At 38.7% G+C, this 23680-nt stretch overlaps 2 protein-coding genes across 4 annotated transcripts in view; both read left to right on the top strand.

Moving 5' to 3' along the window:
• The window catches only part of LOC149264212 (ribonucleoside-diphosphate reductase subunit beta), a 363007-nt gene that overhangs the window by 312178 nt on the left and 27149 nt on the right, over positions 1 to 23680 (top strand). For 2 of the 3 annotated variants that reach the window (XM_089427652.1, XM_089427649.1), the window contains exon 17: positions 5431 to 5657. In XM_089427652.1, the coding sequence (XP_089283778.1) occupies positions 5431 to 5657 (227 nt within the window). Of the gene's footprint in view, positions 1 to 5430; positions 5658 to 23680 lie in introns of those variants that run through there. The other variant, XM_089427655.1, reaches the window with a different exon arrangement.
• Positions 11140 to 13557, top strand: LOC149264213 (uncharacterized). Its single transcript, XM_089369371.1, has 4 exons — positions 11140 to 11995; positions 12109 to 12250; positions 12374 to 12626; positions 13471 to 13557. Exons 1-4 carry the CDS (start codon positions 11188 to 11190, stop codon positions 13555 to 13557), a joined length of 1290 nt encoding a protein of 429 aa, XP_089225497.1. The 5' UTR covers positions 11140 to 11187.

The raw sequence follows: 23680 nt of genomic DNA, 5'->3' as shown, positions 1-23680 counted from the left end.
GCCAAGATTCTCCATTTTTGAATGAAGACCGATGTTGCTTTCCCGCTTGACAGGCGCTGCATACCCCCAACTACTGAGTTTGAATATCAGGTAATCCTGACACAAGTCCCTCCCGAGAGAGCTGAGAGAGATATTGCATATTTAGATGCCCATATCGCTGATGCCATAGAGTGCTGATAGGAGAGATACGTGCTGCTAGAGCCACTTCTGGAGAGTCATCGGTGTCAAGTAGCCTGTATAGACCATGGTCCTCTAGGCCAATAGCAATTGTTAAACTAGTCTCCCTGTCAATAATGGAGCACTTGTGGGCACTGAACACTACATCAAGCTGAGGAGAATTCCTCATAATCTGGCTGACAGATAGCAGATTAATTTCCATACCAGGAACATAGTGTACATTCAGGAATATGAGTGTGCGCCCACCAGACTGAATTTGAACTGTACCTCTGCCAACTACTGTGTACTTTTCACCTCCGCCAAATACCATGGAATCACTGAAAGGTGAGAAGTCAATAAACCAGTCACGCCTGTGAGAGAAGTGGCGTGATGCACCAGAATCAATGTACCATGCAGAGGAAGGAACATGATCTGAAGACCTTTTAGCCATAAAGGCATAAAAGGCAGAATCTGTCTGCTCGGAATGTTCTGCAACATTTGCTGTCTGATGGGGCCCTCCCTGTTTCTTCTGTTCAGAAGCAATCCTCTGTCGGCAATCTTTCTTCATGTGACCGAACCTGTGACAGTAATTACACTGCACACTTTTCTTCCTAGCAGGATCAAAAGGCTGAGAAGAGCCTTTTTGCTGAAAGGACTGAGAGGACTGATATTTTGCAGCAAATGCATTTTCTGAGGACACTGATGAAGCACCACTACCAAACTGCTGTTTCCACCGATCCTGCTGCAGAAGTTTGGTGCATAACTCTGGAAACTTCAGATCAACATTTGTGGTGGTAATGTTGAGTGTTTCTATGAAGTGTTCATAAGATTTCGGTAGACTTTTCAAAGTAATGACTACCATATCTTCTTCCTCCATGGTCCGACCAATGGATTCGAGCTGATCTCGAATGTCTTTAATTTTGTTGAGATGTTCCTGTAAAGACATATGTTCGTCCATCATGATGGAGAACAACTGATTTTTGAGAAAAAAAGCTCTGCTTTTGTCAGATGTCTCGTGCAGTTCTTTCAACTGTTGCCAGATCTCGGCAGCTGTCTTGCCAGACGGAATCTGTGGTAACTGATCATCAGCGACAGAGAGCTTGAGAAGCATAACAGCCTCTCGATTTCGATCATCAAATTTTTCTTGATCGGTACCGGCTGTACCGGGACGAAGCTCTTTGCCCAAAATGAGCTGATCAAGGCGCCTGTATTCAAAAATGGTCAACATTCTTTGTTTCCAAATGTTATAGTTGTTGCCATTAAAGCGTTGATTTCCTTCTAACATCAGATTGGTGAGCGTGGCCATTTTCCCAAAGACAATACAAAAGTCAGAAGCGATCAGGTACAGGTTATATTCGAACCTTTGAACGGTCTCTGCAGTCCTCTGACGCTGCTGTATATGCTGACGCTGCAGTCCTTTTTGTGGCAGAATATGCTGTCAAAACATTGAATTCCTTTCGATAAATGTAAAAATGCGTATATCTGGTTCTCTTTATTCAGATTTCGCAAGGCATGTCATTCTGTCGGCAGAAAGAGTGCGGGAGAAATGCATCGACGTCGGAAAGTTTCTGTTGCAAGACGCGTCAGCATTCAACAATACGTGGACTAAAAAAAAACCACGTGAGCCGTCGTTTTGTATACGTGAGCCGTCGCTGTCTTTGCTACGTTCCGCGACGGACTGCGGTCACAGGTAAACTCCACGGCAGCGTCGTGTCCCCGTGATTTACACGGCAGACCACGTGAGCCGTCGTTTTGTATACGTGAGCCGTCGCTGTCTTTGCTACGTTCCGTGACGGACTGCGGTCACAGGTAAACTCCACGGCAGCGTCGTGTCCCCCGATGATTTACACGGCAGCTCCCTTACTTCGCATAGCAATAGTAATCCGTTGACACTTCTTTAGCTATTTACCTCAACTTCCCCGAGTTTGATGCAATGAAATATTTGCGGCTGATCCAGGTAGGGTTTCAATTCAATTGAAGGTAAAATGCTCTGCAATTCTTGAAGAAGAAGCCACAGAGTCGTCTTAGACTATATCTACGGGATTGTCCTTACTCGTGTCTGCTTTGAAAGTGTCGATTCTGAGGCCTAATCTCTTCTTTTCTGACTACGGAGCAGTAGAGAAATTGCCGCTCTATGAGAACACGACAGAGACGCAGGAAGAACCGACTGCGATTATCCAAACAGAATCGGTACACCAGCAAGGGAAGGCTAAATTTCTAAACCAGATCCAAGAGTTTCTTCAATTTCTAATTCCTCAGAAATGCAGAAGAAGAATCCATTTCCGTATCGAGATAGACGACTGTAAGCTTTTATCACAGTGAGCAAAGCCGAGGCTAAGACTCAGTGAAGGCTACCTGGCTTACAGAGGGCTCGACCTTAGAAAGGAAAAAGAAAGAACTCAAGAGATTAGGATGCAGAGAGAATAACTGTTCAAGAAATCTCTTTTTCTGGCTCTGATACCATAAAAGAATGTCGAATCAATTAATTCAGAATGAGCAAGCAGCTCAATGATAATACAGAGATATTTACAATAATAGAAACATCAAGTTTCTATGTAGAATATGGAAACACTCAGTTTCATCTAAGAAACTGCTTAAACAAATAAAAGTAGCAACAGCTAAAAGAATGAGTATTAAATACTAAATAGGAATAGGAATATTCTAATACGCGGGTCTTGACACGGGTTCTATAGCGAGACGGGCAATGTTTTTAAAACCGGAACCGGTGACCGGACCGGTCCACCTAATGAACCGGTTTACCGACCGGAACCGGTCTAACCGGCACTGGTTTGGTCTAAACGAACCGGTTTTAAAAAAATACATTAAATAATTAATTTTTAATGAAACAAAACTATTGTTAAAATGTAAAACCATGATTCCAAGCCAATAGAGACAAAATATGCAAAGTTTGCTCATTTATATACCATGTAAAGGTGAATACATCAAAATGGCACCGAGTGCAATACATATCATCAACAAAATAGCAAAATACATAACAAATGAGGCTCTAAATGGCCTATAAAGTCCAAAAACATTGTTGCAAGCTATGAGGCCATTGGCCTACTACAAGTCTACAGTATACACATGATCAATCATCAAGTTTATTACCACTACTAGTAGTAGACACAAGATCATCATCAGGAGCTACATAGACATCATCTGGTTCAGACTCTGAGGATGCCTCAGCCTGATCTGCAACCTCGGTATCAATGCCACCAATGACAATAGAAGTGGACCTAATGGAAGCACGAGTTTGTCGACCTGCATGACTAGTGCCTTCCATTGGTTCCTTGCCTTTCCTTGATGCCGCTATTGATCTTGGTTCTGATGCCACCACATAATCTGCTTCATCCCCCGCCAAAGCCATGTCGATATCAAAATCAGCCTCAAACACAGGTTCTTCAGTGTCCTCCACCCATTCTGATGTTGGATCAATATCGTCCAACACAATGGGATCTAGATCAGGAGTTTTTATTATCATTTGGAGCTCTAATTGCATTTATTGTTTACCCCCAAACCATGAAATCCTGAAAACCATTAAGTCTGCTGAATTTTGAGTGAAATCTAAAATTCTAGTTTCTCCATATGAAATCCAATGAGGTCGAAACCACTCTCAAACATCCTGAGTCATTTCATGGTAATGTTAAAAATTTAAGTAAAAGGATGAAAATGAAAATTAAAGGAAATGTCACTTTTACTTTAAGAATTTAACATTACCATTAATTGCCAACATTGTTAGGGTTGAAACACCCTTAGTCCCCCCCCAAAACCCCTCAAACACAGTAAAAAACATGTTTTTTTAACTTTATGGTGGTTGTGCTTAAAACCGGCCGGTTTAGGACAAAACCGGCCGGTTTGTAACAAACCGGCCGGTTTTGTCCTAAACCGGCCGGTTTTCACCGGTTAGGGCCAAAAATCGGGCAAATGAAGGGTCTGACCGGGTTTTTAGGCCGGTTCGGACCGGCCAGCTAGCTAACCAGCCGGTTTGACCGGTTACCGGTTTTTCTGAGCGGTTTTTAAAACTATGGAGACGGGTCACTCGCATAGGACCTGCGGTCTCTACTCGTTCTCGTTCAAACCCTCATAGAAATTGTCTACTCATATTGAACTCGTGAAGAACTGTATGTGACCCTCATAAGACCCGTGGACCCACTCAAAATTTGTATTTTTTTTATTTTTTTTGGAGATCGTATTTTTTTAAAGTTTTTTTTTTGTATTTCGCTGAGTCTTATATGGGTCGTTGAGTCAATAGCTAGACGAGTCTTATACGAGTATGAGTCGTGCTATATATATATATATATATATATATAGATATAGATATTCAAATTTTGTAGTGTCTTTTGCACAATGTTGCAGTAATCGTTATTGGGATAATATTGGCGAGCGAAAAAATCGGGAAATAATAAAAAATCGTAAAAAACAAAAATATTCATTTTTTTAATATCTAAAGCATCTACAACATAAAATAAATACATTGACACATAAATATGATAAAAGAACCAATATATAAGATGTGTAATATCATTTCTAGTGCTACATCACACATAACAATGAATCATGTCCTGAATAGTTAGTCCTGACCCCTGAGTCCCAACTCAGCCTCAAAATATCAACAAAAAATATACTAATGTATCTCATATCATGAGTCATGATGTCATATACAATGAAATGAACCAAATAACTAATACCCACTAATTTCTTCTGCCCCTCTTGCGAGAAAATGCAATAGCTTTCCCTCTAGATGTAGATGCCGGTGGAGTTGGTGGTGGACTCTGCTGTGCTCTAAAAGCTGAAGAACTAGGAGCTGCAGGAGGTAGACCATGTCCTCTACTAGTGACAGGGGTAGCCTGGGTAGGTTGTGTCACCTCCTCATCAAAAAATCAGCCAAAAAAAAAAAAAAATCAATATTTTTTTGTAATAATCGCGATAATTTCAAGTTATCGCGATTATTTTGCGGGAAAAAAAATTCACATAATAATCGGGCGATAATATTGCCATTTTCAAAAAACTGTGATTTTTCGATATTATCGCGAGTATATCGCAATTTTTGCAACACTGCTTTTGCATGCAAACATGGCTAGAAATTAATTATTGGTATTGTTTTTCAAAATCCACCAAAAGAAAAAGCATATAGGGCTTTTCATTTGTTCTTTTTAATTCAATAACACTAACTTGCATAAATTGTTTCCGTAGTTTGGTACCTTCAAAACCATTTATTTCTATAATATGGTGAAGTGATGACTTGTATCTCACATTTTTTGTTATTTTTATCAGGTTACGTCTGTTTCTTTCAGCAATTGTGGGACATACTTTCATGCTTCCAGCACAGCCAATGCAACCTTGGTCTGGGATACACGAATGATGTCGATGACCCCTGGTCCAATGCGTACTGAGAGGCCTTTACCAGTTTCTGAGCCAGCCTTGCTTTCTGCGAGGCCTCTTCATTGTCTGAGCCATGGGAAGCAGATGCCAACTGCAGAACATGCTGGACAACTTCCTGGGTGAGAGTTTTCTTGATTCTTCTAAGGTGTTTTTTATTTGTTTCCAAAGTTGTATGAAAATCACAACCATTTGTACTTGAGCTTCAAATTTCAAAACGATGCATCTAATATTCACCAATTCAAAGTGCATAGTGGTAAATCGATTTAAATCAGTACCGCGTCACATAATTGATAATTCATATTCATAAAACATCTTTGGCCGCAGCCATACAGCTATTTCATATTCATAAAACATCTTTTGCTGCAGCTACACAGCAATGAAGTTACTGCATTTAGAAATGATTTGGAAATGATTTGCTTTGCTAGATGCTTAATGAGTACAAATATTGAACTATCAAGAATTGGTGAAATGATAAATCCATCTTAAATTCACTTTCAAAAACTAAAGGGATCATTCTCCTGAAGAATCTCCTCCAAGACCAAGATATCTGCTTTGTGATGGATGATATGAATTTACCGGTTATGTTCATAAATCCTTCCATGCAGGCATCTTTTATACTGATGGAAAGTGATAAAATTAATATGAAAACTAAGAACATTCAAGCTCGAATCTGATATCCCTACAGTCATTCATTTCTTTTTGCTGGCTACTACTATACGGATTCTCTTGTGCATTTTGTGTGTTATAGGGATCCATAGCTAAGCTTCTTTCTTTTTCATTTTTGCAGCTTAAATCTATTATGACAAGGGATTACATGTCCATATTAACTTTATTTGATATTGGTTTACCATTGTGTTGGCTCATCCACTATTTTTCAAAAAAATTACATAAATAACAAAAATTTAGAAATTGAAGGCCGTTTGGTTGCAATAAGTACCATTGTGCTTTTATGAATAACTCAGAATATATCTGCAAATGTAAAATTGATTGAATAATAGGTAGGTGCTTTACAATGGCCCTCGTGATAGTGTATAAATATACATCGACAGACGTAAGATGAAAGGGTGTGACCCAAGTTGCTTCATTATAATAATAATAATATGTTTTTATTATTATTTTATTAATAATAATTTATTACTATACTTCTATCTATTTATGTTTGTCGCTTCCCTCCCCCTTCAAAATGATTAGTCCTCGAAGCCCAGATAAAAAGAATTATTCCATTCAGGAGTTGAAACCTAAGTTGAGCATCATCATCCATGGGCATCCATTTGCATAAGTGAATCTTTAGGTTTTAGTCAGTGCTGATGGTGGGGGAAAGTTCATCCTAGTCCTTGATTTTTGTGTAGTCATTCTTTGTATAGGGTTATATGTCATTGATTGTTATCTAATTTGCACTTCAATCATGAGTGCTCTCCTCTATAGCTCTGCTCATGCTTGTATACAAACAAATAGATAGTTTTTATATGATCAACAATTATGATAGAATCTCGATGACACTGAAGAATGAGTGAAGGTATATGATCATGATGTTTCACATTCATACTGCAGCTAAGTTGCACTGAAACATACATGATAATAGGGGATGTTATGGCTCAAATTAGCAGACCTGGCAAGGTCCAGCCAAGATACTAGACGGTAAGCATACAGGAGATGTACCCGCTGTCACCTTAACACTCTCTCCTCTCACTTTTGGTTAACTCCTATAACACCACGAGAGGTATGGGGGGTATCCCTACCCAACATAACTTCACCAAGATCCTTGGAAAGACCAGTGCCTATAAAGACTCAAATGCTGAAGGTTAGTAGTTAAAAAAAATAATAAGTCTATCTGATAGAAGATATTTCACTGCAGAGAATGCAGACCACCAAGGAAAATATTCAAATAGATGAAGATTTAACCATGAGAAATGCATATGGCAAGTATATGGCATCCACAAATGGCATTCATCCTTAATTAGAAGCCTAATTCCTTACCATAAGGCCAGCTGATTCCTTTTAACTTAGGGCCTAAAAGAATTAATAAATTATTGTATTTCAATAATCGGTAATTAATAGTGTTTAAGTCTCTAAAATTCCTCCAACGTTCACATAATGAAGCCCTCTCCAAAACACTATTAAAGCAAACCTAATACCTTGCTTAGGAAAAAGTTTGATCCTAACGTGTTTCTCCTAACTAGCCTAATCTAATTCTATAAAAAGGACTTATCCTAACCTCCAATACAACAAACATTCTTCACAAACATTTCTCTGAAATTTTTGGTGGTGAACTACTGAAATATTTCGACCTGGTCATGGAAGCTCTGAGGAAAATAATTCGACCTCTGAGGCAACTTTCTGTTCTATTCTGTTTTGATTGGTGGTTTTGTTGGGAATTCATTTGGGCAGAGAATCCTTGGATAAGGACTGCGGCTCTCCTAGGTAGGTTTTCTTCTTTCCCTTATGTACAGATCTCTCGGTCTTCATTAAATTCAAACCTATGTTATCCTTCAATCTCAGACCTAAATATATAAAAATATGACGTGTGATTTTCAGACCTATGGTATATGGTCAACCTTCTATGGTGTTTGTAAGTATGTCATAACTCATAAGTCAATCTTTAGGCTTGATCCATATTTGTATTAGGTCCGTTTTGGGCTTGTGTCAAGTTTGTTTAGGGCTCAAGTTTAGGGTTGGACGTAAGGTCTGTTAGGTCCATACTTTAGTTCTGTCCCTTGGTCTTTCTAGTGACTGGTTAGGGCATAATACAGTATCATGTAACAGTGATATTGCAACTCTTGGCAACTACATTTGCTGATATGATGACATAAATGAATTTTAGATGTGATGTAACAAATACTTTAAGTGATAACAAGAAACGATATCACAGTGAAACATTGTATCCTCTTATCATCCTACAGTTGTCAATATATGACATTGTTTATCACCATAAGGCAGTGGTTGTAAGGGGTTCATTGTTTGAGTATCAATATCATGCACTAAGCCAATCATTGACTTCAAATCTTGTTAAAATAACCAGTGTGCATCTTGTTGATAAACTTCTCATTGCAATTCTAGTACAGTGACAAATACTTACCTTATGTGACCTTGCATGCCTTAACATGACATAGAAACTTGACAAACTTAACCTACAAAAGCATGGAAACATGAAGTGAGATAACAATGACTTATGCATGTGTTGCAGTTAACCATAGTTAGACTTGACTGTGACACTATATGACAGTGATCTATTTAGTCACCTGAACGGTCCTCTGAGCACATGCAATCACATTGGAATGATATGATTAATGTAGTGACATGATGTATTGATGCTTTAACTTGATTAAGTACTTTGACTGCATACATTGACGATGACTTGAGTTGGAGACTTAGAACATTGATCTTATAAAGTAATTGTACAAGAAGTCTCTTAAGAGTGCAACAAATAGATAAGTATCTTGACACATTGAATTGATTTATTAACATTGACTTCAGGTTAGTAGCAGCATGTGTATAGGAGTTTCTTCACTCTGTAGTAGTTAGATAGTGATGATTTGACATATAGATACCTAACAGTGACCATACATTTTTAATATAGACAAGCATTACATAGTCTGACTTGACAATGATCTGTCATAGCTACAGCTCATTGATATTATAATAAAAAACTTGACAGTGAATTGACACCTTGACTATGACTAAAACTTGTGATTGTCAATCTGTTCTAGATGTTTTATATTAATGACCTAGAGGTTACATAATAGTAAATGACATAACCATGACCTTACAGGGCAGCTGATCCTTGGGAACAACATAATCTTGTTGAACATTTTATTGACGTGAAATTGGATAGTAGTGTTTGAGAAGTGATCGATAGTGAAAATACATGCTGGTAGCTCTCCATGGGAGGAGCTTGACAACATTGGTAGGTCACAGGGATGACCTGAGGCATCTTGGCGTATGCCATTATCAAACATTCAGGTTCAGCATTTGCAGCAGTACAGGGTAATTGGTTCAATGATGTTTGGTAGCCAGTTTGTGAGCTTATGAATGCTTATCTGTTTATGTGAGTAGCAGTGTTGCACACATCGCGATTTAATCGCGATAAAATCGGAAAATCGCGATTTTTTCAAAATGACGATTCGAATCGCGATTTTTATCCAAAAAATCGGCGGAAATTTTTTTTAACGATTTTTATCGAAAAAATCGCGATTTTTTAAAAAATCGCGATTTTTTCGAAAAAATCGCGATTTTTAAGGAAAAAATCGCCGGGCACGGGGGCAGCGGGCGTTTTATATGGAAATTCGATTTTTATTTTATTCATTCAGCAGTCCGCCGCGGAGGAGAAGGAGGAGAAGGAGAAGAAGGGAGGGAGAGGGTTGCCGTCGCTTGTGGGAGCCGATTTTAGGAGGAATCCAAGCCAAGATCGCGAATTTGTCCATAAACCAGGTATGTAGATTAATTTTTTTTGTTTTGGTTCTCTAAAAACTTTGTTTTTCATTGTTTTTAAAGAATTTTTGGAAATTTTCATTGATTTGGGATGGGTTATTTGTTATGACTATGAGAACCAATTTTTGTTTTTTATTTTCTCATTTTCTTTAAACATTGTTTTTTTTTTTATTTTTCATTGTTTTTTGGGTTTAGAAATTGGGATTTTGGAAATAATTAGCTTGTAATTTTGCAAATGCTAAATTGTAATTTGTATTTACTATTTACTATTATCATTTATGTAATCCTAAATTCCTATTTCCTAATCCTTATTTTTCCATAGGTTTGCAAATTCAAAATTCAAAAACAAACATGCCAAGGAAATTGGATCCTTTCTGGGAATATGGTGACCCTAAAACTCCGAATGATAGACAAAACTTGATTTGCAAGTTGTGTGGAAAGGAAATATTCGGGGGGGTGTACAGGTTGAAGTTCCACCTTGCACAAATCCCTGGACGTGATGTGGGGCCCTGTCTAAAGACAAATGCTGAAATTATCCAAAAAGCCATGAGAGCATTGGGAGAATTAGAGCACACTAGAGACGCCAAAGAAGAACTCAAAAGGCAACTAAGAAGGTCAGTTGAAGGAAGTGGGCCAAGTGGCACAGGTTCTACTGCAGCGTCAGTCAATCCGTTTGCTGCATCATCATATTTTGTTCCTCGAACCACACCTGGTTCACAACCAACTATCGGTTCAATGATGAAAAGAACTGAAAAAGAAAAAGCTGACAAGTTGATGACAAAATTTCTCCTCTGGAGTGATATTCCTTTCAGCATTATAAGGAATAATCCATTTTTCCAACCTACTCTTGATGCTGTTGCCAGTGTTGGCCCGGGGTACAAACTCCCTTCTCTTCATGATTTCAGAGGCCGGCTTCTTCAAGATGAAAAGCGTGACTGCACCCAAAGATTGGAGGATTTTAGGGCATCATGGGCACAAACAGGATGCACTGTTATGTCAGATGGTTGGACTGACCAAAAGGGGAGAACCCTTATAAACTTCTTGGTTAGTTGTCCCTTGGGGACTATGTTTATCAAATCTGTTGATGCAACTCATCAAATCAAAGATGCAAAAAATTTATGTGATTTGCTGGATGTGTTTATTTTGGAGGTGGGTGCAGAAAATGTTGTCCAAGTCATAACGGACAACGCTGCAAATTATGTTGCTGCTGGTAGATTGCTTATGGACAGGCATCCTACTTTATTTTGGACACCTTGTGCTGCCCATTGTATTGATTTGATGTTAGAGGACATAGGGAAAATTCCCTTTGTCAAAGAGGCTGTTGACTCATCAAAAACCATCACAAAATTTATTTACAATCACACATCTGTGCTTAGCTTGATGAGAAAATGCACCAACAACAAAGAGTTGGTGCGCCCCGCCATTACACGGTTTGCGACGAGTTTCATATCTCTTCAATCCCTCTTGAATTCTATGTGGGATTTGAAGAGAATGTTTGTTTCAGAGGAGTGGCGTTCTTCGCCAATGAGCCGCAAACCAGAAGGAGAGGCCGTCTGCAGACTTGTTTCATACCAAGAAGACTTCTGGGCGGGAGTGCAGGAGGTGTGCGCTGTCACAGAACCTTTGGTAAAGGTTCTTCGGTTGGTAGATGGTGAGAAGCCCGCAATGGGCTATTTGTATGAAGCCATGGATAGGGCCAAAGAAGCCATTCGGTCCTACTATGATGACAAGGGAGATGATGGGTTCCAGAGACAACTCCTTCTATGGAAGGTCATTGATGAGCGATGGAACAACACACTCCATCGTCCCATTCATGCTGCTGGCCTTTTCCTGAACCCTGCATTTTCTTATGCATGTGGGTTTAATTTTGATGTTGAGGTCGTGGAAGGATTATTAACCTGTGTCCAGAAGATGGTGAAAACTCCAGAAGAACGTATGGAGGTCTCTAGACAAATTGAGCAATATAAGTTGTCAGGTGGCACATTTGGCTTTGAGATGGCTATCAATGATAGGACGGTTAAAATCCCAGGTATTTTTTAGTTTGTAGTATGTACTTTGTAACTTTGTTTCAAATTTCATTGTTTCTTCAAATTCCATTTTTTTCTTATGTTTATTTAAATTTTCTTTGTAATTTTGTTGTAGACGCATGGTGGAAGATGTATGGTGGCAGAGTACCCCTTTTGCAAAATCTTGCCGTGCGCATCCTCAGCCAAACATGCAGCTCCTCGGGATGTGAGCGCAATTGGAGTGTATTTGAAAAAATACACAACAAGAAGCGCAATAGGTTAACACTTAAACATTTAAAATATTGCAAATTTCCAAATAAATTTTTGAATTCATTAAGTTTTAAACAATATTTTTTTTATAATATTAATTATTAATTTATTATTTCATGAACTTTGTACAGGTTGGAGTCCCATAGACTTAATGACATGGTCTATGTCTACTACAATCTTCGATTGTGGGTGAAACAACTAGAGAAGACACCTGATACGGAAGCCATCTCATTGGATGGGATTGACACCACTGCTGAATGGAGGGTTGAGACCGAGAGGCCTCTCATGGATCCCACTGAGGATTGGTTAGTGCAGGATGAGGGGGAGGAGGAGGGGGAGGGAGGAGGAGGAGGAGGAGGAGGAGCAGGAGCAGGAGGAGGAGGAGTTGGAGGAGCAGGAGGAGGAGGTGACACCGCCTACCCGGGCTACCCGGGCTACCACTACCACCAGTAGAGGACGTGGTCTCCGTCCACCTCAGCCTCTTGTAGCTGCTACTACTAGTTCTTCAGCTTCTAGAGCACGTCAGACTCCACTGCCATTTCCACCACCACAGGCACCAGCTTCTACATCTAGAGGGAAAGAGAAAGCTGTGCCATATTCTCGCAAGAGGGGCAGAGGAAATCAATAGGATTAGACTTTCATTTTATTGTATATGACATTATGACATGATGAGATACATTATCATATTTTTTGTTGATATTTTGAGGCTGAGTTGGACTTGGGACTCAGGACTTACTATTCAGGACATGATTCAATGTTATGTGTGATTTTAGCGCTAGAAATGATATTGAACATCTTATATATTAGTTTTTTTATCATATTTATGTGTCAATGTATTTATTTTATGTTGTAGATGGTTTAGATATTAAAAAAATTGAAAAAAAATGAAAAAAAATGAAAAAAAATGAATATTTTTGTGCCAAACGATTTTTTCCGATTTTTTCCCGATTTTTTCCCGATTTTAACGATTTTTCCGATTTTTTCCCGGCGCCGATTAAATCCCGATCGCGATGTGTGCAACATTGAGTAGCACAGTTGAACAACAACAGTGATGTGCAGTTGAGCAGTAATAGTGATGTGCAGTTGTCAGAGATAGCGGTGACACTGATGAGCAGTTGATTTGCAGTGATCAGCTTGAGCAAGATTGTTCAGTGGTCAGTGGCCACTAGCTATCAAGACTTGACAGGATACACAATATCTTCATTACTGTTTTCTTGTATTGGTTCAGAGCACTAGGGGATCTAGTGTGAAAATTGTGAAACGTGATCTACTAACTCTTTTGGGTGATTGTAGTCACCTTCAGATTGTGGCCTGAGAACACTTCAAGGCAGTAGGGTGGTGCTAGGGTAAGTTGTGGCTTGCATAGTGTGTTGTGGCGTCCATTTAGTTATGGCTGATAAACTAATAGTGCAGCGAAGCATCCTTTCCGCCAACAACAGGTAAACAGAGTGTTGCCGCATTCATAAAGTTGTGGCTTGATCTATAGGGTGTTGGGGCATCCTTTTGGTTCCAACAAGATATTAGGATTTAGTAGCATCCTACAAGTTGTGGCTTACGATGTACGGGGTTGACATATCCCACAGTGGTAGTTGAAAACTCGATGTAATTAATATTTCTTTTAAAGAGAGAAGAAGACAATTACTAGAGAAGCGTTTGGTGGTTTTTGACCCAGAGGGAGTTTTCTATGTTAAAATCTTTGTGTCTATTGTTTTATCTTCTTGCATTGTTGTATGGTGTTGTGTACTGTTGATTATTGTTTATAATTGTTGAAGAAGAACATTAATAATAACTAAAGAATAACTAATGCTCTGGAAACGGTTAGTTATTATTTATTAATTATTAAAACATGCTAATTGCTAGGAAAAACTGATTCACTCCACTCTCAGTATTTCCAACAATTGGTATCAGAGCTTGGTTCCTTCAGTAACAACTGAACCGTTGTAAGGTAGTTTTTAGAGAATAGAGATAGGAAAGTCAAAGAAGAAGGGTGCAGGGACTTTAAAGGAAGGCATAGGTACAACAAAATCTAAAGAAAGTGAGTATTGTGTACCAACCCTTGATTTTGATGCAGATAATTAGTGGATATGGGAATCCAGGATGGAAGTACATTTGCAGGCGCATGGAGTATGGGAATCAGTGGTTTTTGGAGACATCTATTGACGAAGCTAAAAGGTAAAATTCAAAGGCCATGAATGTAATTTTGAATGTTTTGCCAAACTCTGTGAAAGCAAAAGTTGGTCAATGTTCAACAGCTAAAGATATTTGGGAAAAGCTCAATAATCTATATTCAACAAAGCAATCAGGTCAAGATGTTATTGAAAATTCAGATCCTCCTTATTATGATGAAGAAATTGGAGAAATGAGTAAGACAGAGTTTCAAAATCAAGTGATCAAGGTGATAAAGGAACTCAAAGGTCGAAAGGAGAAGACAACACTTTTGGAAGCAGATTTGAAGACAACAAAAGAACTCGTCATGGAAAATGAAGAGTCTGAGAAGATGATTAGCAGTCTTAGAACTCAATTGGAAGAAGTCAAGAATACAACGACACAAGACCTAAAGAGAGAAGTCCAACAAAAGTGACAAGAACTCGACACAACCTTTACAGAGATTAGTAGTCTTAAACAACAGATGTAGAAAGAAAAAGTTGAAAGGAAGCAATCTAATCAAAGGTACATATCCGAAGTTGACAAAAAGGAAAAGGAATTGGAAACCTCTTCAGTTGAACTAAGCAGGCTTAGGATCGAGATTGAGAAGCAAGAGGAATAGATACAGGTACTCAACAGAGAAGTTGAAAAGGCCTCTCTTATCAAGCTACAAGTTGAAGAAGCAGAAGAAAGAAGGAAATTGTTGAAGGAAAGATTTCAGGAAGACCTTGCTCAAAAGCATGGAGAACTTGATGTAACCTGTGATGAGATCAACAAACTCAAGGGATCGCAAAAAGAACACTCACAAAATAAGACAAATGAAGAAGAAAAAATGAAGGCAATTCAAGCAGGTAAATTTCCAGTTGATGAAGGTACAAGCTCCACAACTTTGCAGGATTCTAAGAAGGAAGCTGATTAAAGTGAAAAGCTAAAGAAGAATGTTGCAACTCCAAAGAACAAGACCAAAGCACAACAACAGACTACAACACCGCCTCCAAAGAATAATGAAAAGTCCTCCAGGTATGTTCGTTTATTTAATGGTTATTATTTTTCGTGTGCTAACTATGGACATATGGCCACAGATTGTAAAGTTGTTGACAAGTACAACTATCAAGGACCATCACATCCAAATGAAACATTCAGGTACACACATTTATTTAATGGTTATTGTTTTTTATGTGCTAACTATGGACATATAGTTAGGGATTGTGAAGTTTTTGGTAGGTACAACTATTATTTGCAAAACCCTTGAAATAAGTTTGCAGGTTCTTGAGACAGATATCAGATGGCATCTTCTATGGATGACATTGAATGCTTTAAATGTCATAATCGTGGACACATAGCTCAAGAATGCAGGTACCATCCAGATATGGAATGTTACAAGCAATGTTGCGAAATCCGCAATCGGGATTAAATCGGCGAGGGGAAAAAATTGGAAAAAATCGTAAAAATTGGTAAAAATTGGGAAAAAATCAGAAAATACAAAAATATTCATTTTTTTCAAATTTTTTAATATCTAAAGAATCTACAACATAAAATTGATACATTGACACATAAATATGATAAAAGAACTAATATATAAGATGTGTAATATCATTTCTAGTGCTACATCACACATAACAATGAATCATGTCCTGAATAGTAAGTCCTGACTCCTGAGTCCCAACTCAGCCTCAAAATATCAACAAAAAATATAATAGTGTATCTCATATCATAAGTCATAATGTCATATACAATGAAATGAACCAAATAACTAATACTACTGATTTTCTCTGCCCCTCTTGTGAGAAAATGCAATAGCTTTCCCTTTCCCTCTAGATGTAGATGCCGGTGGAGTTGGAAGTAGACTCTCGTGTGCTCTATAATTTCAAACACGAATTTCTCTTGCTTGGGATGCTAAAATCTTCAGTTTTTCTCCTCCTCTGCCCTAGTAGTTGCCTTCCTCTCCTCCTCAGCTCTCAAACAAGTTCGTTGCTGCTAAAAATGACAAATAAAACCCATGAAATCGCTTTTAAAATGCGTTGCCCTGGAGGTCCACGATTTTTGCTTATTGAATCGCGATTTTTTCAACGATTTTTTCGAAAAAAAACTTCATAAAAATCAGGCGATTTTATCGGCAAAGTAAAAAAATCGCGATTTTTTGAAAACATCGTGATTAAATTGTGATGTTTGCAACACTAGTTATAAGTGTCACAATTATGGACACATAGCTCATCACTACAGGAACAAAATGGAATCAATCATGAATATTTATGACAAGAATAAGAAGGTTTGGAAGAGGTAACAGGTATAGGATGAACAAATACGGGAAGAACATGTATAGGATCAACAAAAAGTGTAGCAAAACAAGAAAGTTCCAAGAGTCATGCTTCAGGATTCGTAACAAGTTGTGAGGAATCGAGTTAAGATGACTCGTTAGGTGAATCACTATTTTGAACAATTTGGCTTGTTAACTCCTTGAAGTTTGTAAAGGAGGGAGTCTATGCAGTAGTATATGGCACAAGTCTACGATTGACAGACAAATAGTTTAAACTAGATGGCAGTTTCATAACAGGTTCAGGGGGAGAAAAGCAGTTGAAGGATTACAAGTTCACAAAGGAAGGATTCTCTTCAAGGGAAGCACATACAGGCCAAAGGTCCACAAGGATTGTCATTGACAGACTATTACAAGAAGGCTTCTCGTTAGGGGGAGCACAAGAAGATAACAGGTCCACCTGAAGCAAGCAAATTTTCAAGGGGAGTAACTTTTTTCCATTGATGTCAATGGGGGAGAGAAAAAATTGAGAAAGAGATGAAGCATGAATTCAGGAGGAGTTGTACTTGCAGAAGGAGTACGACAAGGGTTCCCTGAACTGAGGATGTATCCCAAATTTGTCAAGGGCTTTTGGTAGGTCAAATCATTGAGTTTGGGTCAGAGGTATATGCCATTGGATTCTCAACGGAAAGATGTAATGTCCCTTTTTCTGGTGTTCCTTATGATATGGTTAGGATGGACTTTCAGAGCTGGGAGCAGACAGGTCATAGGTGTAGGTTGGTGTCATTAATTGGTCTAGGGGATTTTGGAGGGGTTTTGCGGAGTTTCTATGGGGGCCAATGGCATTCACTTGGTATATTCCATCATCCGCATAGTTTACCTTCCGTTACGGTGTATTCCGACAACTTTCCAAAAACAGAGTTATTATTGGCCCTGACTCGATTAATTACGCTTAAGGTGCCATTCCGGGAGGAATACAACAGGTCACAGGTGCAAGTTGGTGTCATTAGCCGGCCTAGATGCTTTTAGAGGGGTTTTGAGGAGCTTCTATGGGAGCCAATGGCATTCGCTTGGTATATTCCATCATTCGCACAGTTTGCCTTTTGTTCCGGTGCATTATGACAACTTTCCAAAAAAAAGTTATTATTGGGTCTGACTCAATTAATTACACTTAAGGTGCCATTTTGGGAGGAACGAGAAGATTTATAGGATGAGATGTGGTTAGATATGAGTTTTAGTGACCTGAGGAGACATAGTGACTAGTTTACCCTTTCCCCACATTAAAAAGAATACTTTAATTGAAATAAAAGAGGGAAAAGTGCTCAATGATTAAAATAATAATAAACTTTCCGCATGAAAAAGAATAATTTAATTGAAATAAAAGAGGGGAAAGTGCTCCATGATTAAAATAATAATAAAATAGAAGGTTCTAGAGGTGTCCATCAAATCTATAAAAGAAGAGGAGGAGACCATTGGAGGACAACTTGGATTTGATATTGTTTCTTGTATGAGAGGTTGAAAACCTGGTTCTTTACTCCATTGGTAGCCCTAGGACGGAAACCCTCGGGTGATATAGTGAAATTGGGCGAGTACCCATCTCCCCTTGGTGAATTCATCCAGAATTCACAGGAGAGCTCAGCAGTACAATTCAGTTCATTTTGGAGGGCCAGCATAGCGATGCAGTAGATTATCTTGGAGGCCAACTTTTCATCTCAACTATTTGGGTTATATATGCATGTAACCCCTATTTATCTAATATAATAAAGCTAAGAATTTTCCTGTTTATTGAGTTATGGGATTGCAATGTTCTATTTGTTTAATTGTACATGGCAATCTTTTGTTAAGTGAATGGTAATTTTATGTGAAGTGTTTGTTCTGAATTTTTTTCATTTGGGACATTACATGTATCAAAGCCTTGGCCTTGGTTCACCCTGTGGAGTTGCAGCGATTATGATTCGACAAAATGCTCAACAAATTGTTGCCCCATGAATAAATTGTCTGATGCATAATAATCATTTTACAAATTGAATCAGTTGTGGAAAGTCGTTAAAGAGCTTAGAATTAATATTTTTGTTTTAAGAGGCTGTATTAAATTTTTATGGATCGAAAATTTTAAAGGGAGTCATGAACATCTATTATTTCAGAAAGGTCATAAAAACATTTTGAAGGGGCCGAAAGCATTTTTTGTATCAAAACTATTCAATTGAGCCGTGGTTATTCGTTTCTCCAGAACGAGGGCAGAAAGCAACACAAGCACCATAGAGAGGCCGAGTCTGTGCAATTGATCCAAGCGGGAGCTAAATCGTGGGCCGATTTAATAGTTACGAACTCGGTGTGAGGCAATTTTATTGAAGCCGAATATACAAGCCAAAGAGCTCGAAACAAATTTCTGGTGCATCCGAGAACCATTTGCAAGCAACATTATTTATTTGACAGGGTCAAAGTTTATTTATCACTGTATGTTTAATTATTTTTGCGGTTTTTAGGAGAAAATTAAAGGACGAGTTCAAATAATTTTTGAGAGGGTCCATTTTATTTCACCAGCGCTGAGCTCAATTTTCAATTGCTAATCAAGAGGACCGAATTGGTCATTGAGCATTTGGCAGAAGCATTGGCATTATTGCTTCAGATTGGCACGAGCCTGGGCAAGGTTCCATTTTTAGGCCGAGATTGCATGTTTGGAGCGGCATGAATGTACTGGAGCCGAGATTAATTTATTGGGAGATCGAATCCCCTCACTTTCGATCAGGCCAAGCTCTATTCAATTCTGGGCATGTTTCTGAGATTGAAATTGCTCCTATGGGGCTGAAGACGGACCGAACACGGACCGAACTACAACTACGGAGTCTTGGGTGGAGTTTCATCTTGTGAAGCCACAATTTCGGCAATGGTTTATTTAATCAGCCGCATTACATATATCTAGACTGAACATATAGTTGATGTGATTGGTAGAGTTTCCGGCCAATTTTGACGTGGGTACGCATAACAAAATCCGCTGCAGTTGGCGTTACCAGGATTTGATCGAGGAAATTAACCCAAACACTGCTCGCATCCATTTTGGTCTGCATAAGGATTGAAGAGTGATCTCGATAATATCAAGAATCAAATATTAGTTGTTGGTGGGACCTGTGCAAGGGGCATAGTTCGATCCAAGCCATAAGTCTGCGTGTAAAAGGTGACAATGGATGTAGCTGCTTGCCCTATGGATCATATACTTGAGAGATTGCAATATTGTGCGCGAGACCTGTGTGTTCGGTCTGACACTGTGTAATCTGGGCAATACTTTGCAGTATGTTTAAAGCGCGGGACCTGGAGTATTATAGTGTCCACTATCCAATCCAAGTCTAATGCCTCAGGAATGTGGTCAGAGTTGTTGATTGGGCCCAAGTTTGGTTGTGACTATATATATATATATATATATATATATATATCATAGTTACACAGGTACCGCTCCCAGGCATTGGAGAGCACATACCCCAAGCTCCCCCACTCCTGGGAGCTGGTCGGAAATGCTCCAAAACTGCTGGGAGCTTCAATGCATTGAATAATTGCAAACTTAGGCGTATTAGATACTGCAACTCATGGAACTGTGCGAAGGGAAGGGTATGTTGTTGGTTTAGATCTTGATATGGGTTTGGAACTAAGAGAAACAACCCATTTATGGAATGCCATTCTATCCAAATGAAGATGAGGCGTCTGGCCTATTCTGATCTTTGTCATTGCAAAGCTATTCATTCTCCTCATATACACGGATGGTGGATGGATATAAAAGCATTTAGACAGATTGTTGGCCACTGGAAAAACCATCATTATCGCCTTAGCTGAATGGACAAAAGATGGAATACTAAAGAAAAAAAATAGTTGAAATTATGAAATATAAATATTATTAAAAAAACTTTTTTTAATTCAATTTTCATATTTATTTAAGTATAAAATATATATTAACTTGGAAATTTATAATTTTATTATACAAACTCTCTTTAAAATAACATTGGTTTTAAACTCTAGTGTTTTATTTTTTTTAATTATTATTAATATATATTTTATTTTTTCTTATATCTATATATATATATATATAATATTGGTGAGGTTACATCAAGGGCGAGGAATTGACCCAGTGACTTAACATATAACGTTGCATTAAATCACCTAATAATCGAGTAATAACAACCTTTTTTCTGGTTTGGGAGTTCTGCATGTTTCTTTGCTCGAAAGGAATCTGATTGACAGATTGTTGATAGATTAATATTTGGATTTTTTTGGCAGTGTTTCAAAGTTCAATCTTTTACATATTTCTTTATAAGATGGAATTTCATTGGCAAGTTTTGGATGGAAATAAATTAAATGTATTTTTATTTTTAATATATATTAAATTTTAATATATTATATTATTGTCGCTCCCAACTTGGCGTTTCCTGTAAATTTTGGCAAAACTTCTAGCCGTGCCGGATACTTGTTCCACCAGTGTCGGAAGTACCCGCGTACCAGAAACTTGTGCAATATCTATATATATATATAGAGAGAGATTGTTGACCCCACTGTGCAATTGGTAAGCTGTGTTGCTCGAGTGAGTTGGAAGTCCAAAAGGATCAAGTCGCTGGGCATATCTTGGACAACAACATGAGGCGGTTCGTGACAAGGAAACGTCTTGCATTGATTGTTCATTAGCTGACAGCGTGAACAGGGAAGAACAAAAACATTAGCTTGATTATCTCCTGCAGTGAAAGCTAGTGCAGTGCTGTTGAACATAGTAAATGAGAATACAATGGCAATTTATGTAACAAGCATATAGTAAATATACTTGTACAAAAACATTAGCTTGATTATCTCCTGCAGTGAAAGCTAGTGCAGTGCTGTTGAACATAGTAAATGAGAATACAATGGCAATTTATGTAACAAGCATATAGTAAATACTACTTGTTGGAGCGAGTATGAATGCAAGGATTGAATTAGTATATTGCAGAGATCAAGAGCGATGAGGCTTGAAGATTTGAGTTGTTCCAGCTTACAGAGTAGGGTGCACGTGAAAATAGCCTTGTGATTGTATTGGCTCCGCTATTTACTGAAGGCATATCTTCTTCTGGTCGACTGAAAATTAAGGTGGTTGGGGTTCCAGGAATTCGTCAAAGACGATTCTTAAATTTATGAGCTTGTTTTTTTTGGTGGATTTGACAACAAAGTGTTCCCATTCTCTGTTCTTCAGATCAAGTGTGCTGCTCTATCAGGTTCTCTAAAATCCCTTGCTCACTTTGTGTTATTTTACAGTAAATTAAATAGATGATATGCCAAAGATTCACTCTCTGATACATTTACCAGCATTGCCTTTTCACTGAGTGTATAATCAGACCATAACATTACAAAGCACTACCATTTTTATTTGAGTGAATAAAAGAAAAACACGTACAACTATGCAACTTTCTCTTATATGATGAAACTTCTCCTTTAAAGGCATACTAAACTCAGAGTATGTATTGTTGAGATAGAAATCTCTTGTCTTGGGGTTATTTGAAATATTGCTTCCTATTACATTGTACATGCAGAAGTAGGAATGAGTATAAACATCATGTGCAGAGAGCCCTTAGCTTGTTAATCTTGAATTACTTGTATGCCACTATTGCCACAAGCTTATAGTATGGAGTATTTAAAACATCTCATGCACCAACACAATAGTCCCTCAATGGGCTGCATCATAGATAAAAAAACGAAACTGACCAGCAGACCTTTCTCAAAAGAGGTTTATGCCATTCTTCAGAGAGAACAATCAAAGGATCTGCAGAAGGGGCAAGAAATGGGACAAAAAATCCTTGCACTAGGGATAGATTTAAAGCGCATGAGGGTCACATGGAAAGTTCTTTTCAAATTGGATGAACTAGATGCACTCCTTTATGAAGTGAACCAGTTAGAAGGAGAAAACTGATTTGGGTGCTAAAACCAGCTATGCGTGCTCTCATACAACCCAAATTCTTAGAGGAACCTTGTGAAGGGATCAGACTTCCAGTTGCATCTTGTCTCTGTAACATGATGAGATTAGCTGCCCCTATAGCTCCCTACAATGATGATGTTATGAGGAGAGTCTTCAAGCTGATGGAAGACACCTTACAAGACTTAGATAACTCCATAGGTCCTACATTTGTGAAGAGGCTTCAAGTTTTGGAAATTATGGCCATGACTAGGACTTGCGAAGTCATGTTTGATCTCGAGTGTGATGTTCTTATCTTGCAGATGTTCCATTGCTTCTTCAGCATTAGGAAACATCATTCTAACACAGTCATAGCACACATGCAGTCCATCTTGTCATCATGTATGAGAGGTCGTGGTGCCATTTGCCAGGAGTTGCAGTCTCAATAGTTGTCTGTTCGAAGGAGAGAACAGTTGGTCTCACCTGCTGCTTATGAACTAGCCGAGAAGTTGGTTGAGCAGAAAATTGGGTGGTTCAGGAGACAGTTGACCAAGGAGGAGTTGCTCAGGCTTGGGGGATCATGGAGCAAAAATGAGATGAGGAGGAAGGGACTTTGTTTTGTCTGCAAGGGACCTTGGGGACCTAACCACTCATGCTTGAGTGACGTTGAGGAGATGACAGAGGTAGAGCAGGAGGAGACTCCTTCTGAATTTCACAGTGAGGATTCTTCTTTGGACAAGTGCATGGGTTCATACGATGATACCTCCGAGGAGCACGAGCACTCATGGCATAGTCATCATCCATCTCGACTTCTTTCTCCGCCTTAGCTGGAGCTGCCTTAGAGTCAGAAGCCTCTCCCTTATTCTTCTTCTTGGGACACTGGGTTGCATAATGACCCAGCTACCCACAATGGAAGCACTTTACCTCGGAGATGTCCTTCTTCTTCCTCTTGCCATGTTGTCCCGCAGATGCTAGAGCCGCATCATCCTCCTCTTTCTTGATTCGACCTCCTTTGCCACTACTCCCTGCCTTGGTCAACTGTCTGATCTCTTCTTAGGGAAGAGATGCCTACATCTCTTCCCATCCTGGAAGAATAGCTCTGCCCAAAATGCCTTGGACAAATGTCTCCCACTCCTTCGA

The sequence above is a fragment of the Pinus tabuliformis genome, chromosome 6 (genome assembly GCF_031772625.1).
Source record: "Pinus tabuliformis cultivar Carrire ecotype Pingquan chromosome 6, CPIR1, whole genome shotgun sequence".
Lineage (NCBI taxonomy): Eukaryota > Viridiplantae > Streptophyta > Pinopsida > Pinales > Pinaceae > Pinus > Pinus tabuliformis.
The sequence above is the reverse complement of the archived record's forward strand: the minus strand, read 5'-3'. Positions and strand labels throughout refer to the sequence as shown.